Source organism: Phoenix dactylifera, chromosome 13 (genome assembly GCF_051530095.1).
Source record: "Phoenix dactylifera cultivar Ajwa chromosome 13, Ajwa_hap1_PhDact_Kaust_v1.1, whole genome shotgun sequence".
Classification (NCBI taxonomy): Eukaryota; Viridiplantae; Streptophyta; class Magnoliopsida; order Arecales; family Arecaceae; genus Phoenix; species Phoenix dactylifera.
This window is the reverse complement of record NC_143202.1, coordinates 19,261,441-19,280,543: the sequence shown is the minus strand read 5'-3', so window position 1 is coordinate 19,280,543 and position 19,103 is coordinate 19,261,441. Positions and strand designations below refer to the sequence as shown.

The 19,103-nt window shown below is 38.6% G+C and overlaps 1 protein-coding gene across 6 annotated transcripts; it reads left to right on the top strand.

Moving 5' to 3' along the window:
• Window positions 1-2,038: 2,038 nt before the first annotated feature.
• Window positions 2,039-7,117, top strand: LOC103718833 (chloride channel protein CLC-b-like). 6 transcript variants are annotated; one of them, XM_039130988.3, is made up of 7 exons: window positions 2,041-2,731; window positions 2,816-3,020; window positions 3,122-3,322; window positions 3,420-3,597; window positions 4,393-4,925; window positions 5,118-6,270; window positions 6,553-7,117. In XM_039130988.3, the coding sequence occupies exons 2-7, from the start codon at window positions 2,827-2,829 to the stop codon at window positions 6,661-6,663; spliced, it is 2,370 nt and encodes a 789-aa protein (XP_038986916.3). In that variant the 5' UTR covers window positions 2,041-2,731; window positions 2,816-2,826; the 3' UTR covers window positions 6,664-7,117. The 6 variants fall into 6 exon arrangements, with proteins under 6 accessions (XP_088565644.2, XP_089783018.1, XP_038986916.3 ...); XM_088709518.2 differs by having other exon boundaries at window positions 2,039-3,020; window positions 3,122-3,321; window positions 3,449-3,597; XM_089926892.1 differs by having other exon boundaries at window positions 2,040-3,020.
• The last annotated feature ends 11,986 nt before the right edge of the window (window positions 7,118-19,103 follow it).

Sequence of the window (19,103 nt, the reverse complement as noted above, 5' to 3'; positions counted from 1 at the left end):
TCCAACGTTCTTGTACAATATTGTTAGACATGCCTTTGCCTCCAAAACAGATGACCTGCAGCCAAAACTTTATTTTTTTTTCTTGATAAATTCAACTGCAGCAAATATATATTCTGCTTCTTTTGCTTTAATTTCTTCCTTGTAATTACAGAAAGATGGATTTCGACAGCTTAACTTCTCGAACCCGTGTATTCGTATACACACATTTTTCAGATTTTAACCGAATAAAAATCTTCGTAAAACAATCCTTATTAGATTAGTGAATGCTTGATTTAGATGGACAAGTATTGAAATATAGATCCAAAAGCAACAAAATCATGCTATAGCTATACCAACACGCAAAAAATTGACATCCAATTACATACCACCATGAAATGAACAACATCATTCCCCCTAATAATGTGGGTAGGCCACACATCAAAGAATTAATGGGGACCACACATGCCATAGTTAGTCTCTTTTTTTTAAAGAAAAACATATTTGTAAAGGAAGTGTTTAGATCTATTTAACCTAGGGGCAATGGCTTCCTTCAATTGCTTGTGGACAAGATTAAAAATATGAGTGCATGAAAATTCAATGCAAATACCCACCAGGTAGCTAATGAAATACGACGGTCTTTTCATGTATAAAAGAAGAGTTGAGGCCACCAAAGCTTGTCCCATGTAAGGAAAAGAGGTGATCCAAGTGTTAACCACATGACTTCCTCAACTCACTTATCTTGGGAAAATTGTTATTCATGCTGCTGACCCTTGGAATTCTGAATGGTAGCCTCAGAACAAACACCCATGTTGTTGCTTGTTTACATTGGACTGTTTTGCTGGCCAGATGCAATAATTCCAGCCAATTGTCTTCTGCTCTATCATACATATATGCATAAATTAAGCTGATAAAAAAAAGGACATGTGAGTTGGATAAAGTGGCTCTTGGAACCTCGAACGGCCGGTTCTTCTTATCCATCCATCTTGCTTAGATAATTCATGGGATGATGACATTTGTCGTCGTCTCCATCAGGTATTAACGTGCTTGAGAAAATTTTTCACCTAGATCTAAACCCACAAGGATGCATGCAAGTTGGACCGGCTTCTTTTAGGGTTGCAAGTGGGGCAGCCTGTGCCAAAAGTGGTCCTGGACCATGATCATAATTTTTCAGTCTTATCCTAACTATTCGAGATCGGATAAATCTCAGCAACTTAATGAATTGATCAGAATATCCTGTCATAAATTTTTTTTTCTTTGTGAACAGGCACCTTTTGTCAGATTTAGAACAATTGAGAAGTTCCAAATCTGCTGTGTGACATTCTGGGTCAGAGATCTCTGTGATGCAAAATCATTTCCTTTCCTGTTAAGCAAGGCTACTTACATCTATTATGTAAATGAGAGGATTGTGTTCTAAAGTTATTAAGCAATAAAAGGTTGTCATTGACACAATGAGTTTAGATTTCGTCTTCGGTAGAAATATTGTGAAGACTTGGATATTAGTCAGAAGCTAATTGCTAGGTTTTCGATACCATTAGAGGGTGTGGGATGTCTATTCTGCCATGTCCAAATAACATGGTGGGCATTATTTCTTGAGCTAGGAAAGAATTGACAATATTTTTTTCAGGAAGAGAAGGATATGATAATAGAACTAGTTATCCCTCTAAAATTCTAGGTGTCAGTGACGTGTCACCATCATATTTTATTTTAACAAAAGATATTTCACATATAGTATTATGAATGAGATGCAAGCACTTTGTTCAAACCATATACTAGTATCATTATCTGAGCCTTAAACCTTTTTTAAATGATTCAACTACCCCAGCATGATCCTCTTCATAACTCATGGTAATCCAGAGTCCAAATGCCCCCTAAAGGACTAGAGGAGGGCCAGACAATAGCTACAACTTACCTTTTGCAATGAGACAAACAACTTCAGTATCCTTTCTATATATTATTCAAGGTTTCCCTTTTTTTTTATTTGCCTCATGCTCATCTGAAAGTTTGATTAATCTTGTTATCTTGAACTGAAATCCAGGAATGCTGTATGTACACGCTTCCGAATTTCATTGTCTCCACCCCGCGTGAGCTACCGCCCCTCCTACTTATCAAGGGCCCATTAAAATGTAAGAGGTCTGCGAGCAAGAAATATAAGGGTTAAAACCTATAATTCATGCAGAAAAAGTTCGCTATACCATCTCGTAACAGACATATCATACTATACTGATATCGAACCAACACTTAGTCTGAGGAGCATCTCGGTATATAAAATCAACCTTTATATTGGGCATACCGATATTGTATCGTCATGGTATTGTTATGGAGTTTAGTACCAAAATTGGAGACTTTGATGTAGACAAGAAATCAAAACCATCCTTTCATTCAAAGTCTAAACAGTGGTGGAGCTCCTCACCAATCTATGCCAAGAAATATTAAATTCCTGCACGAAAGACACGTCTGTTACCATTGTACACCTAAAACCCTACCAGCTACACATTTACAATCAAACTATAGCAGCATCAGTCTATTAAGGCATCAAAATGGGGAAAGTTGCTCATTAATATATTCCCCCAAGTCACTGGAAGATCCTTTCTTGCCCTGTTTCTATGTAGTGACAGAGCAGGGATAAATATCGGTGCCTTCAATGTACATCTGCATCTCATTATCTCTTGGCAAAAACTCATAGAAAGTGGCAAAAAAAAAAGAAGAAGAGGAGACCAGTTTAAAACATCTTTTAAACTGGTGAACTCTCAGAGTCAGTTTCCTTTCCAATTTTCCCAGTTTCAGACTTGGATACCAGAGGAACCTGAGAATACTGACCCTATATCATTGGAAGCAGGCACAGAGCTAATGGAAGAGACCTCAAAACTAATCCCAGAGCCAACAACAGCAGTAGCTGATTTGGAAGTAGATGAAGAAGATGAACAAGATCCAGAAAGCAACTCTCTGCATCAGCGACTGCTCGGGAGAACCCCAACACTCACCACCAATCATCTAGCCATGGTTGGAGCAAAGGTCTCCCATATAGAGAGCTTGGACTATGAGTATGTCCTTACCATCAACCTTTGAACTCTTTCCTGTCTAACAATGAAAGATCCAATTGAGTACCTTTTCCTACTTTGTTATGGTTTGCTCTTCGGTGCAGGATCAATGAGAATGATCTATTTAAGCATGACTGGAGGAGCAGATCCAGTGTTCAGGTACTGCAGTACGTCTTCTTGAAATGGACTTTGGTGTTTCTCGTCGGGCTCCTGACTGGTGTCATTGCTTCCCTCATCAACCTGGCTATCGAAAACATTGCTGGCTTCAAGATGCTACTTGTGGGGCGTCTTGTGAATGAAAAAAGTTGAGTTTTAGATTGCTCAAGAACTGAACTGTAAGCAGTTGTTGATCTAGAATTTGTAAACCTGAGATTGGAAAGGTCTCTTTGGGTGGTGGTGCAGGTATTTAACTGGGTTTGCCTACTTCACAGGGGCAAATTTTGCTCTAACCATAGTTTCTGCGACTCTTTGTGTGGTGTTTGCTCCGACTGCAGCAGGGCCAGGAATACCGGAGATCAAAGCTTATCTCAATGGAGTTGATACTCCCAATATGTTTGGTGCATCCACGTTGATCGTCAAGGTGAGGTGAATTATGAATCACCTTCCTGTGTTGTGATTTACATGATAAGATGAGTTTGAGTTTTTTTTTTAAAGCAATATGATAATATCATTTTGGTTACTGATAAACAAATCAGATAAGCACACAGCTTTTCTCCAGAGAGAGAGAGAGAGAGAGAGAGAGATGAACTCACCAAGAGAATTTGTTCACAAAATTTATTCATAGAACCATTTTCCTAAGTGAATCATTTCATCAAAATTCACATGTTTCTTTCCATTGATATCCCTCATTTAGGTGAAAATAGACTATCAATCATCGTCACGCTTTCTTTTTTCCTGAAAACAGAAGTTGCAGAGTTAGAAACTAGCAGAATGGCACCATTTGATTTCTGATACAGAATTGAGATCATTAAATCCATCTAGCTAAATGCATTTAATCAATGAAGAATTTCTGCAATCAAATCATAATTTTTGAGATCAACTCACCAAGAGATTTGCTTTAGACAAAGAATTTGTTCAAAGAATCATCTTTCCAAATAAATCATTCCATCAGGATAGATATGCAAGACCTGCTTCCTATGAAAATATCTAAACAACAGTAATATTTCATGGACTAATCTATCTAATTTGATTCAGTTGATATAATTGATGTCTTAATTTAGGTATGCACTGGAGCAGTCGAGCTCCCAGTTTACAAGCCTCTGAGGCTTGGCTCCATATGCATCTTAAGCTCAAACAATGTAGTGAAAACTTCAACCCATTCAGAAACATCATTTCTGATTTTTGTGATTCCTTTTCCTACTTTCTGCTTCTACAGATCATTGGAAGCATTGGAGCTGTATCTGCAGGGCTAGATCTTGGAAAAGAAGGGCCACTGGTGCACATCGGAGCCTGCCTCGCATCGTTGCTAGGCCAAGGTGGATCAGACAACTACTTCCTCAAGTGGAGATGGCTTCAATACTTCCAGAATGACAGGGACCGCAGGGACCTCATCACATGTGGTGCATCTTCCGGTGTCTGCGCTGCCTTCAGAGCACCCATCGGGGGTGTTCTCTTCGCTCTTGAAGAGATTGCATCCTGGTGGAGGAGTGCTCTTTTATGGAGAACATTTTTCAGCACCGCCATCGTTGTTGTGGTGCTGAGGGGATTCATGGAGTATTGCAACTCTGGAAAATGTGGCTTGTTTGGAAAAGGAGGACTAATTCTCTTTGATGTCAGCTCAGTTTCTGTGACTTATCATGCAAATGATTTTCTTCCTGTCGCACTTATCGGCATAATCGGAGGAGTCCTCGGAAGTCTGTACAACCATTTTTTGCACAAGATTCTTAGGTTCTATAGCCTAATTAATGAGTAAGGCAACCTCAGTCTTCTGATCAACCATTTCTATTGCTCAGTAATCATATGTATAGAGCATTTACTTTGAAACCTTAATGCCACAATCTTCCATAATACGAAGCTTGCCCAGAGCATTCTCTTGCCATGTTTTCAAGATGAGTAGTTCCTGTTATTGCTGATTCTATTGCACTTGCTCTTGAATTACAGAAAAGGCCGAATGGCCAAGCTGCTGCTCAGCCTAGGAGTTTCTCTCTTCACTTCCATCTGCCTATACCTTCTTCCATTTGTCGCGCCATGCACACCATGCGATCCCACCCTGGATGTCGCCTGCCCGACCGTCGGGCAAAGCGGGAACTTCAAGCAATTCAACTGCCCGAATGGCTACTACAATGACTTGGCAAGCCTCCTCCATGCCACCAATGATGATGCAGTGCGCAACATATTCTCCACGAGCACCCCGACCGAGTTCCGCCCCATCTCTCTGCTCATCTTCTTTGCTCTCTACTGTATTCTGGGCCTCTTCACCTTTGGCATCGCCGTCCCCTCGGGTCTCTTCCTCCCCATCATCCTCATGGGCTCTGCTTACGGCCGCCTGCTTGGCCTAGTGATGGGATCTTATACCTACATTGATCAGGGTCTCTACGCAGTGTTGGGCGCCGCAGCTCTTATGTCCGGCTCAATGAGAATGACTGTGTCCCTCTGTGTCATCTTCCTAGAGCTCACAAACAACCTTCACCTCCTACCCATAATGATGTTTGTATTGCTAATCGCCAAGACCGTTGGTGATGCTTTTAACCCAAGCATATATGAGATCATACTTGAGCTCAAGGGACTGCCATTCTTGGAAGCAAATCCAGAACCATGGATGAGGAATCTTACTGTAGGAGAGCTTGCAGCAGCTAAGCCCAGTGTTGTAAACCTTCGAGGCATCGAGAAGGTGTCTCACGTTGTCGAGGTATTGAAATCCACCAAACACAATGGCTTCCCTGTTGTTGATCAAGGAGTGGCATCACCCATAGGGATGCCTGAAGGAGCAGTGGAATTGCATGGTCTGGTCCTGAGGTCGCACCTCATTGCAGTGCTGAGGAAGAAGTGGTTCCTGAAAGAGAGGAGGAGAACTGAAGAATGGGAAGTGAGGGAAAAGTTTACATCAGTGGATCTAGCACGAAAGAAGGGGCCAAAATTAGAAGAGATGGTGCTAACGGAGGATGAGATGGATATGTACATTGATCTACACCCCTTCACAAATACAACACCATATACAGTGGTGGAGACCATGTCAGTTGCAAAGGCTGTGGTGCTTTTTCGACAGGTTGCTCTGAGGCATTTGCTGATTATTCCCAAGTACCAAGGAGCAGGGGTGAGTTCAATTCCTCCTTTTTTCTCCATGACTTAATATGCTTGGTGCACTCTTGCTCAGTCCACACAAGCCACAACACTGAAAAAGGACTAGAAAAATTTCAAAAGCTGATGGGACAGTTTAACTCAAACCATGTAAAGCCTTTAACAAAAATTAAGACAGACAACTGTTTAAAAGATATAATTATCCACCCTATAGTTTAACATTATTTTCTTCATGCACAAATATCTATATTTCATGCATACTAATTTATGATAATATACATGTTGTACCAAAAGCTAGTTCACAGACCATATGTGTCTGTACCAAGTACAAGACCAAAAAAGCGTAGCAGATCACCCAAGTTCACAAATAGCATATTGTTCCAAGAAGAAAGATGCAGTTCAGCACTGATCTTTACAAACTACATTTGCTGTATATACTCAAATATAGAAGCAAAAGTGAGCAACAACTAGTGTGGAAATTTTTTTCCACTGAATTAGCTGTTTGGTTTTGATTCTGTAGATATCGCCTGTTGTAGGCATTCTAACCAGGCAGGATCTCAGAGCCCACAACATCTTGGGTGCCTTCCCTCATTTGGCCGAAAAAGGAGAAAAGTGAAAGTACCAATTCCTAGTCAAAATATTCAGTTTGCAGGGAATTATGATCATTCGTTATACTTTGAGAAATTTTTGTTACTACTACTGCCATTCTTTGTTTCTCATGAGAATGGTCAAATATAATCCACAGCCTGTAAAACCTCAGCTTCATATTATGTTATCAAGAAGATACCAAACAACAGTTTGCATATAGAGTGCAAGACTTGTAGTTCTGCTTTTCTTACTAAAGTATCTCCATTTTCCTGTTCTTTTTCTCAGTGTGACAAGTTCATAGACTATTTCAGTGGTGCTGCATGTTCAGTGGCACATCCATGTTATGATGTATACGTAGGAGAACTAGCATAGAAAGAATCCACAGAATGCACTATGCAATAAGAAGATGGAATAGGGGCATGTAAAGTATATGATGACAGTAAAAACTAACATGAATTCAAATGGTAGAATAAGTTGGGACGTCTCACTCAGACATTTGAGCAAGACTTGAATAATTATACTGCCTTGAACAAATGGTACGCTGATCATGGTGGTAGTCTCCTATGTTGAAGTCTTAAATGTTTGGCTGATGATAATAAGTCCAATAGTCATGAATCACCATGAAGTGCAGAAGAATCATTTGAAATAACACTAGTGATTTTTTTTTAAAAAAAAGATATAAAAAAATTAAAGTATGAGTTAATGAGGTATACATATTGTATGGAAAAAAAAAATGAAAAAAAAGCTCTTAGTGCCGGCACTGTATGTTCTATTCCAAGTGGTCCTCCATTATATGAGATTATAATTTATCTGAATGTGATGCCAAGAGAGGTAGAGGAAAGAAAGCATGTAGCTAGAGGATGCACTGTAATTACTAATCGGGTACAAAAACAAGTGATGTAGGAGGATCACCATAATTGATATAGACTATCTTGATCATAATAGAGAGGATTGTACAAGGTCCATGAGTAAAACCGCCGCATCGAGTAGCAGAATTGTCTGCCAAGCTACTAAAAAAATTGGAAGGTCTATAAGCTTGTCTCATTGAGGTGACTTTTTTTTATATAAAAAAAGGGTACCTTTTTGAGCTCTACAATATGGAGCCATCTTATAAAGTGCGGCATGCCGAGTGACGAGCTACCCTGAAACAAAGCGGCTAAAGATAAAGTTGATTTAGAAGTTAAGATCTACTACTTGTAGGATTTTAACTTTTTTGGTGATCATTTTCACTAGTCATATATTAATTTTGGGAAAGATGTAACCTCTTTTTTGGTGAACATTTCCACGATTCTTAATTATATAAATAAAAGCTTTATGACTTAGTTTTATGACTCATTAATGAAACAAAAGAGAATTTAGACCCTACTTTCACTAATTTTTCTATTTTCTAAATTTTCTTTAAAGAGATTGAAGTCAAGCAAGTTGATAGAATTTCTTCCTTATTCCTAATCTAACCAAGAGAGAGTCCATCAAAATATAATCACTTGATATATGGAAATTTTTTTCCTTTTCGAGAGATGAGGAGCAAGATTTATCCACACGGTAATTACTTAGGTCCAAGTATTTGGAGTTGCACCACCCAAAACTCATTACAAGTTGATCTTTTTGTGAAATACATTTGAAGGTGGGTCGATGCCCCTGTGATTTTGACCATCGGCAAACTATCCCGTTGCCAAGAAGAGGTTCTTCTTTCTTATGCATTCTTCATTTTTATTCAATGTGATTATCTCTTTGAGTTTAGCTCTTAAGTTGAGTTTAAGCTTGGCTCATTTTCTAATAAAACAGGCGCATTCCACTCGAACCTCACCTGTTTTATGAACAACTTGGTCGATTTGCAGCCTTAATTCAAAGTCAGTTCATTAGCCACTTCCCATGCCCATCCTTCCTCTCACCTTCAGTAACCCAATCCAAACCCAAAACAGAGCAATGAATCCAAACCCCGCTCAAAACCCCTTGAAACCGAGATCACTCACTGAAAGCCCAAGCCAAAGAGGCCGCAGAGAAAAAGCAGGATTTTTGGGACCCTTTGTCCACTTCGCTCTGTCCTTTTTATCTTTGTTTACTACAATCACATTGAATTCCCCTAGAATTCAACTCTCATCAGATTGATCTGAGTTAGATGGCACTGCTTCCTTACCATAAATTCCTCATGGACCCAACAAACTTCATGATTTTGATAAATCTTTAATAATACCGGTTAGCAGACATTCTATGAGTTTTCTACCTTCTCTTAATTTCCTAACTGATAGAGATACTGTTAATTTTGGTTTCTTGAAGACCCACATTTCAAGGAAGTCCCAAGCCAAATATGGAACAACTACCATCTATTATCAAAGCAATAATTGTAGTATATGATGTTTGTGTGGAAAATAGCCTTGCCCTTCCAGATTTTCGCTCTTCAACTTCTGCTGTAATTAGGGTTTGTTGTGTTAATAGGGTCTTTCCATGTTCATTCTTCCTCCTTTTCAATGATAGCCAGCGGCAGTTATCCATAGCAAAAGTGTGAAATATAGAGCTAGCTAGTTCCTTTGATTCCACTTGATGGATTTGCAACCAACTTGTTAATCTTGTTATCCTGGAAGCATGGTTGAGAATTGGGGGCATTGATTTGCTTACTGTTATGGAAGCTTGGGTTGTGAACTAGAACCCAGTACAAGTGCTTGCTCGTGTGACTTCTTTCCAATCTGCATACAGCTTTAAATGTCTTCTGCCCTACATAAACACAAACTAATGGAATTTTCCCAAGAAAATTTTATGAAGAGTCTTTGCATCATGGAGTTCTTGATAGTTTTATCCATTGTTGCTGTTGATTTAATGTGACTTGAATGACTTCGGAATTATGGTGGACTTTAAGGAAGAATTAGAAACAATTTGTTAAGTAAACAAGTTGGAGAAAAGGTATTATTAATCTAAACATATTATTAGCTCCCATCAACTAAACTGCCAAAATAATTTTTCTATGCATGTAGACATATAGAAAATCTCCCATCAACTAAACTGCCAAAATAATTTTTCTATGCATGTAGACATATAGAAAATTAGAAAAGGGCAATGTGTTTTTGTTTTGAAGGTCTGCCATTGCGCTCCTTCCAAACATCAGGATAATACATACTCCATGAGAGTGTTGTCAATATATGGACTAGAAAACGTGCATTACCTTGCATTGAGGACGTTGTTTACACCATAGCTATATGTCTCATTGCATTAAATTAAGTGTGCATTGTACTTTTTCCATGTTAATGCTAAGATTTAGATTGCTCTACTAAAATCTATCTCAATAGACCAACAAAAAATCACCCCTTACATCAGGATAAGATAGTGAGATCTTATTATCATTGTTGCAGTTTGTCAAGAAAGAATTTGATTGAGTTCATGAGAAACCCAAATGTTATTGAGATACCTGCATGTGAGAGAGAAAGGATGGAATAACAATCATCAATTGTATCTTGAATCGAGTGGACGCACTTTTTCCTCAACCCTAGAGTTCCAAGTGTCACCTTTCAAAACACGCATCCGTAACAAGATCGTAAGAATGGAGAAAATGATCAAGTAACATGGGGACCTCACAGAATTTAGACAAGTGGAAGTCGTGTTAATGGTCAGTAGAATTCATTATCTGTAAATTGACAACTAGATATATCAAAAGAATGAAAAATGGAGAGACAGATCCTGGCCCTGATGTGTCAATAGTTGTAATCTATTTTATGGGCTTAAGCCACAAGCTAATCAAGGCCTTCTAGGCCAGTAAAAGTGTCCAATCATAGTCCAACCTATGCTAACTGAAACAAGGCTCCCTCTAACCCATTCATGACTGAGTTTTATATCTTTAAACCTATAGATAATGGTTTAGTTAAGTGGAGTTGTGTTAGGTTTGGTTAGGGGGTTCACAAGTCATGTTTGGTGAACTGGGTTGGTCGAGAGCTTGGAAAAATATCATGAATTGGATTTTCATGTTACAACTAGAAAATCATCAGACTCATATAAAATCATTTTCAATTTGGTTGTCACATTTGTATAGCATAGAATAAAGCATATTGAGTTACAATTTTGTAAAGTTTAAATGTTAAATATGGTCAGTTGTATATGATAAAATCCTGAGGATCGTAGGAGTACTAGCATTGGAGGATAAGAACCTTTGTTCATGATATTATTGTGAGGCCCAACCTTACTGGGCCGGCCTGTTGGCTCGGCCCCGAGCGAAAATAGTGGCCCAAAGGTCTGATTCAAATCAAAAACTACGCGGAGCCCTGATAGAACTCGGTGGAGGAGGAAGAGTTCTTCTCTACCACAAAATCCGTCAGAGGCTAGGATAAGCCTAGCTTCCACTTCTATATAAGGCCCTCCCCACCTCTCATGGCCCTCCACCAAAACATCATCGAGCTCGTTCCTCTCTCTTTTCTTCCCTTGAACTCGTAGCTGCCCGTCTTCATGTTCGTCGAAAATTTGGGCCGTCAAATGCCACAGGAGCCGAGGTAAAACCCTGTCCCTCCTCTTCTTTTCTTCTTCTTCTTCCCACAACTACGATTCATGGTCGTCGATTGAGAAATTGGCCAAAAATCGATCGACAAAAGGAGACCCTGTTTTTCTCTATTTTGGCCGATTTTTTCTTCCTCTTTCCAGCTACCAGCATTGCCGTCTCTTGGTGCCAGACCTCCGGCCTTCCTACTCTCTTGCACGATGGATTCAAGGCTACCGGTGAGCGATCAATGGCCAGAAATCAAGAAAAGGTCCGATTTCCCTATTTTTCGGGCTTTTTCATTGAATTTTATCACTGGTCGACCACTGCCACTAGCCATCACCACTGTTGGCTGCTACTTCGTCGGACCATGACCACGGTAGCCACTAGCCCACCTCCCTTTTCTCCCCTGTTTAGCAAGAAAGAAAGAAACAAGAAGAAGAGGAGGAGGAGAGAGAACCACCCCTCTCTTTCTCTCTCTTATTCTCTCTCCTCTCTCTACTTTCTCTCTCCTCTCGCTACTTTTTCTCTCTAGAAGATCTAAGAAACTTAGTATCCGATTTTGTCGACCTGATCTACGAACACAAATTGACCCCTGTAAGGGGCGCGATCCGCTTTGGTGCTCGAGTCACGTACTGGACCGATCACCTCGGCTCTGTTGAATATTCTAGAAACCTTCATTAATGAACTATATTGATTAACCTTGGGCATGATCGAGTCTATGTCCTATGATTTATTGATTGAATCGCTCAGGCCTGACCTATTCAGAATCGTCGAACGCTCGTCCCTGTATCTTACTATTTTAATTCGATTAAAATTGTCAAACAAAAACTTAATTTTGCTTTTAATATTTTTATAGGGTTAACTGAATAGCCTAGTGAAGTTTGACGGTCTAAGATAAAAGAGTTAAGTAAATCTTGTATTCCTTACTAATTTTTGAATTTGTAAGTAAATTGTATACTTCTTACTAGTTTTTGAACTTGTAAGTAAATTTTATATTTCTTACTAGTTTTTAAACTTGTAAGTAGATTTTGCACTCCTTATTATCTTTTAAATGTGCTTGTGGAATATCATCTTCTCTTAAAATTATGGATCAACATATATATTGTGAAAATCGTACTTTATTATGAAAAATAATTTTATTAATGATTTGATGAAAATAACTTTATTATGAAATATGAATCAGATCATGCCATTTAGTGTTTTTATCTATTTATATGTATATTTTATAAAAAAAGATATAAGTTTTCTAAAGGTTCTCAAATAGCTATGTATGATTTCTAAAATTGAAAAAATCAACATCCAAAGCCAGCATCCATACGAACACTGCCCTGCCAATGGATATAAAGTTGGCATGCAGAACATAAATCTACGTCGACTACGAGCACTAGCCCTATCACGAGTATAAAGTGACCATAGCACGAATATCTGTGAACAATATTTGAACTATGATATGGCTAAATGGCTGAAGAATGAGTTATGTATTTATTTGCAAAAATAAACTTGGAATTATGTTTATGAAATTGAATGATTTATGAATGTATGATTGGATTTATGATATATTTTAATATACTGTACTAAGAAATACTTTATTTTGTAATATATGTTATTTTTCTTTAAATGATGTATTGGCATGCAAAAACTTATTCTTGATCCGATAAAGTAGTGAAAAGTTTACTTACTAAGCTATGTCACTCATATATCTTTATTTTTTTCTCTCCCCAGACAAATAGGGTCGATAGAAATAAAAGATAGTCAAGGCTTGGAGTTTATGCTAGCAAGCTTGGCGATCTATATAGCAAAGTAAAACTTTAGTTCTTTAGTTCATTATGAATTTGTAGTTAGTGATTTTCTAAATAGTAAGAATTATGGGTTCAGTATTTATGTTTGGATTTATATGCTCTAAACTAATATTAGTTTTATTTAATAAATAATAAACTTGGATTTCTATTTATTTTATTATATATGTGATAGATTTGAAATCTAAATGTAATATTGACTTCGTGTTATCATGGGTTATACCTCTCGGTAGTATGGCCATGTCATGCTCCGAATCTGGAGCATGACAATTACTACATAAATAAGTACTACATAAATAAGTATGAATAAGTGTAAGAATAAATTATACCTGCCCATGGTAATATAAATCTAATGCAAATCTTCATATTCCCAAGAGATGTTGAGGCTGCAAAAGCATGTAACCCTCAAAGAATTACTACTGCTACCATTTTAGTCCATGCTCCGATTTTCACGGTCTCAACGTCTACTAAAAACATGAAAATCGGCATCAGATTCATCACCACGAACAAGAATAAATTATTTTAACCCTTGCTCATATTTTTTTAGTATGATAATATCATAAAAAAGATCCTTATCTTTTGCTGCAAGTACTATGAAGATCCTCAGAATCCATCATCCCACCATCCATAAGGCAAACCCAACATGTAGGGCTGCTGATGGCAATAATTCCAAAGCATTTTTTTTAAACCAAAAGAACATGTAGGGCTTTTACAGCAGCAATTCCTTGTTTTAGAACAAGTAGCATCAGGCCACATCATTTGAGCAACCAATATTGTGCAATCGAATTTATAAGAAATTCCCACAACTTAGATTCATGGTAGATTTTGATAGACTCAAAGGGAATGCAATTAAGATTCCCAGTTCATTGTTTGGCATTGTATCAAGTTTTGGTGCTATTATTTCAGTTCTATAAAATTTCCACATACTTACAAGATGACAACAACAATTCCCCTTTCGAACCTTGTAATAATCCTTCAAAGTGGAAACAATACATTCTGATACAATGCAATAAATTTTGAAGTTTCAAGGTACCTACCATGAAAAAAGGATTAAAAACATCTTTCATGGATTTCCTCTATAAAGTTTATTTATGATCCATGAATATCCTCCAGTATGCTTGCCTATTAGCCAGTGTTGGTAGATCGATGTTGATGCTTTGAATGACCTATGAGTCAATGGCCTTCTTGTGCCAAGAGGGACGAGGTGGATCATTACGCTCATTCATCAAGCTTTTAGTGAAGCCCCAGCAACCGGAGTTTTGTCATTGGCAGTCTCGATTTTTGATGGCCCTAATAAAACTATGTGGGTTACATCCTCATGTTCAGATATTAAAGCGAGGGATTTTTACAGGCTTTTCAATCCAAGCCTTCTGTAACCTAGAGTGCTGCATGGGCTTGGAATATTGATACCCACCCAAGGATTGCACTGTTCCTTTTGAAAGCTTCATGGAACCATCTTCTCTGTCATGGCATTCTATACCAGTATGACTTGTGCATATCCTCTCACTGTGATCTTTGTCTAGATATTGAGAAATTCATTGCACATGTCATCATAGAATGCCAAATGGCCACGCGGTTGTGCAGGTTGTGTCACGCCTTGAACCCATCACTGAGGTCGAACACGTGAGATGGCCACATAATCTCTAAAGTAAATAATCTCTAAAGTAAAGCCCTAGAGATCATGTAAGGCTTAAAATGAACAATATCCACATAAAATCAATAATAATCAAATCAATCCAATAAAATCACTAACATTAAATAATCAACTAGTTCAATTAAAAAAATTCAAATATCTATCAATATCAGCAAAATAAAAGAGATAATAATCAAATCGCTACACCATAAGTAATAATCAAATGAACAATACCATATAAAATAAATACCATTTCAATACTTAGAAAGTTCATGCAAATAACATGCACATAAGGCCTCATTATCACCTTACAAAAGAAGCATACATATATATATATATATATATATATATATAATATATATATATATATAATTTAACCAATTGTTTAACAATAATTTCTTATGTCATGTCATCCATTTTTCATTAACTTGATTGTCAAGTTTCATAAAAATACTTTTTGGCTTTGGACTAACCAAAATCATAACCCAGTCTAAGACCGATACAAAATCTCATGCATAAGCGGTGGTAGCTATCTCAACCATAAGCTCGTGGAGGCTATCCATGACAAAGATAGTCCAAACTATGTCTCATCTATCTAATTTATATGTTATTCTTACCAAATCAATTTCTACTTAGATAGTGTATTTCTCTCAAATTTAAGATATCATTGTTCACATAATCGATTTTCAATAACTGATACATCTAATATCCATACAAGTATATTCATATTGGAAACATATAAGACATACCATCTGTGGAGTGATTGATTAAAACCCTATTTGATTTTGATGAGCTCAAACAATTGAGTATATCTTTTGTTTACTAATGAATTCAATTGAGTGTTTCAGTGAAAATCTTGTCTAAGTGTTTCTAGACTTGGTTCAAGATATTTTGGATAAGTTAAGAAGTCAGTTTGAACCAAAGTCTGAGACTCGAGTCGATTCCGGGATATTACGAGTCGACTCCAAGCGTATCAGAATCACTGGCACGGGCTCGAGTCGACTTCGGATCATTACGAGTCGACTCCGACTGAGAACTGACAGACGAACAGAAAGACTCAACTCAAAACCTGTCAGCAAGTCGACTCCTGAAGTGCGCGAGTTGACTCCGATGATTACCGAGTCGACTCCGGAGTAGTATGAGTCGACTCCAAGGAGTTACAGACAGAAAAGTCAAAGAGCGATTTTCGATCCTGAGATTCGAGTCGACTCCTGTGGAACGCGAGTCGACTCCGATGGTTGGCAGGTCGACTCCAAAGAAAGCGAGAGTCGACTCTCAGTGGTACACAAGGCAAAAGTCAGATAGCAGTTTTCGGACTCTAAGATCCGAGTCGACTCCTGCAATGCGCGAGTCGACTCCGAGACAGCGCGACCCCAAAAAGACAGAAGACCGAATTATTGTCTCTGAGAGCCGAGTCGACTCCCAGACAGCTCGAGTCGACTCCAAGGCAGCGCTACATCAAAAAGGCAGAAGGCTGTGTTTCGGAAACTGAGAGCCGAGTCGACTCCGGAACAGTTCGAGTCGACTCCAAGACTGGACGAGCCAAAAGACAGAAGATCGGGAGTTCGGGCTCTAAGCGCCGAGTCGACTCCCAGGATTGTCGAGTCGACTCGAGTGGGCCAAGTTGAAAAATTAGCTCCATGGACTTCATGGGATGAGCCGACTCCGAAAATGGCAAGTCAGCTCCAGAAGTTGGCGAGTCGACTCCGGGTTAAGTCGAGTCGACTCCCAGTCGCGGAGGTCACTTTAATTCAAATCCGGAACAGTTGCCGAGCCGACTCCAGAAAAGCATGAGTCGAGTCCCGCTACAGCCGAGTCGACTCCAGATCGCGCGAGTCGACTCCGACCCCAACGGACATATTGTCAGGATGTGCAGAGTGTGCAGAACGGGTAGAAAAAGGTGTCTAACGGCTAGTTTCCGTGGGGGATGGCTTAAATAGCCACAGAGGACTGTAGCAAGGCAGAGAAGCACTATTTCACTCAAAGAAATCAAGCATCCTATCTCTGCCAACTGGTTTTCAACAGAAAAGAAGGAAGAGCGCCATTAACTCCATCCAGCTACCTCTTCCCAGCATTTAAAAGAAGTCTCCTCCTGCCTTCAAGTCGACCAGACATTCAAGAGGAGACTCACAGTTCAAGAAGCCCTACTCTACTCCAACTCAAACGTGTTTGAGGGCTCTTAACTTCTCTCTAGTTTATATTGCTGTATATCTATTTTTTAGAAACTCTGTTTTTCTGTTTGTCCTTGTTCTTTTCATCTTGTCTTTGCTTGATTCAATCAGGGGATTGAATCAAGAGTGTAGAGGTTGGTTGGTGAGCCGAGGGTAAAACCAACGTGTAAGGGTTCGATTGTGATCCCGGAAAAACAATCGGGGTGGTTCTAGTCGGTGAGCCTGGGAAAACCGATCGAGTTCATTGTGAGCTCGTAAAACAACAAGTTGGGTTGTGAGCTTGTAAAACAACCGGCTGTAATCCAAGGGGTTATAGTGAATTTCCAAGTGAGACTTGGGGAGTGGACGTAGGAGCAAGGGTTAGCTCCGAACCACTATAAATATTGTGTTTGTGATTGCTTGTGTCTCTCTCTCACTCTCATTTCACTCACAGCACATAGCAACTAATTAATCATCTTGCAAAAGTATTAATTAGTCATCCTCAAACGTTTTAATTGCAAAATTATTTTAAAACCCAATTCACCCCCCCTCTTGGGTTGTCTATCTGGGCAACAAGTGGTATCAGAGCCTAAACTCTTCTACCCTAAGAGTAAAAGATCAAAATGACAACCCCATTTGGATCTTCCCACATTGAGGGTCAGTCCACCCAAAGACCCCCATTCTTTAATGGATCCGACTACTCATATTGGAAGGCTAGGATGAGAATCTTTATCCAAGCCCAAGACTATGAGATGTGGACCATTGTAGTAAATGGACCATACATCCCATCCATCTATGTAGAGGGTGTCACTGCACCCAAACTCGAAAAGGATTGGGATGACCATGACATGAGAAAGGCACAACTCAATTCCAAAGCAATGAATGTGCTTTACTGTGCATTAGATAGGAATGAATTCAATAGAGTCTCTACTTGCAATTCTGCAAAAGAGATTTGGGATAGACTTGAAGTGACCCATGAGGGCACGAATCAAGTCAAAGAATCCAAAATAAACATATTGGTTCATAAGTATGAACTATTTAAGATGGATTCTAATGAAACAATCACTTGCATGTTCACTAGATTTACTGACATTGTCAATGGCCTAAAAAGCCTTGGCAAAAACTATACTAACAGTGATCTTGTCAGGAAGATTCTTCGCTGTCTACCAAGGTCATAGGAAGCCAAGGTGACGGCAATCCAAGAAGCCAAGGACTTGAACAAGCTACCACTTGAGGAGCTTCTTGGATCCCTAATGACGCACGAGCTAACAATGAAGCAACACAGCGAAGAAGAGTCCTCCCATAAGAAAAAGGTAATAGCTCTCAAATCTACATCATCTAACAAAGACTTGTCTTGCAGTAGCAGCAGTGAAGAAGAAGATCATGAGGGAGAGGATGATGAGGCTCTTCTCGTACGTAAGTTCAGAAGATTCATCAACCAAAAGAAGTCCTTTCATCAAAGGAGAGGCCCCTCAAATTTCTATCGAAAGGATAAAGGTAAGGAAAGGGAAAATGAGGGGATTGGATGTTATGAGTGCAAGAAGCCGGGACACATCAGAGCTGAGTGTCCTTTACTGAAGAAGGGGAGCAAGTACAAGAAAAAGAAAGCCCTTATCACCACCCTATCGGACTCCAACACATCATCATCATCATCGGATGAGGAACAAGGAGAAAAGGCCAATTTCTGCTTCATGGCCAATGAAAATGAGGTAACATCCGCACCACATTTAGATTTCAATGAATTATATGATGCTTTCAATGAATTAATGGATGAATACAAAACAATAAACGTTAAAAACAAAGAACTAAAAGTAACTAACCAAACTCATCTCCGTAAGTATGATTCATTAGTTAAGGATAAAGATGTTCTTATCAAAGAAAATGCAGAACTTAAAACAAGCAACCAAATCTTGATACAAAAGAATAATACCTTAACTAAAGAAAATGAAAGGCTGAACAAAGAAACATTAGAACCCAAAAACAATAAACATATAAATGAGAGTCTCACAAAAGAACTAAATGATCTAAAAGCAGAAAAACAAACACTAACTAAATAACTTGAAAAATACAAACCCTTGGTTGAAAAATTTACATATAGTTCTGAAAAATTGAATATGATACTTAATAGTCAACGAGCGGTATTCAATAGAGCGGTTTAGGGTATAAACCTAAACATAAGCAAAAACTTCTTAGTAACTTCTTTGTTAAAGCAGGGAAAAGTAA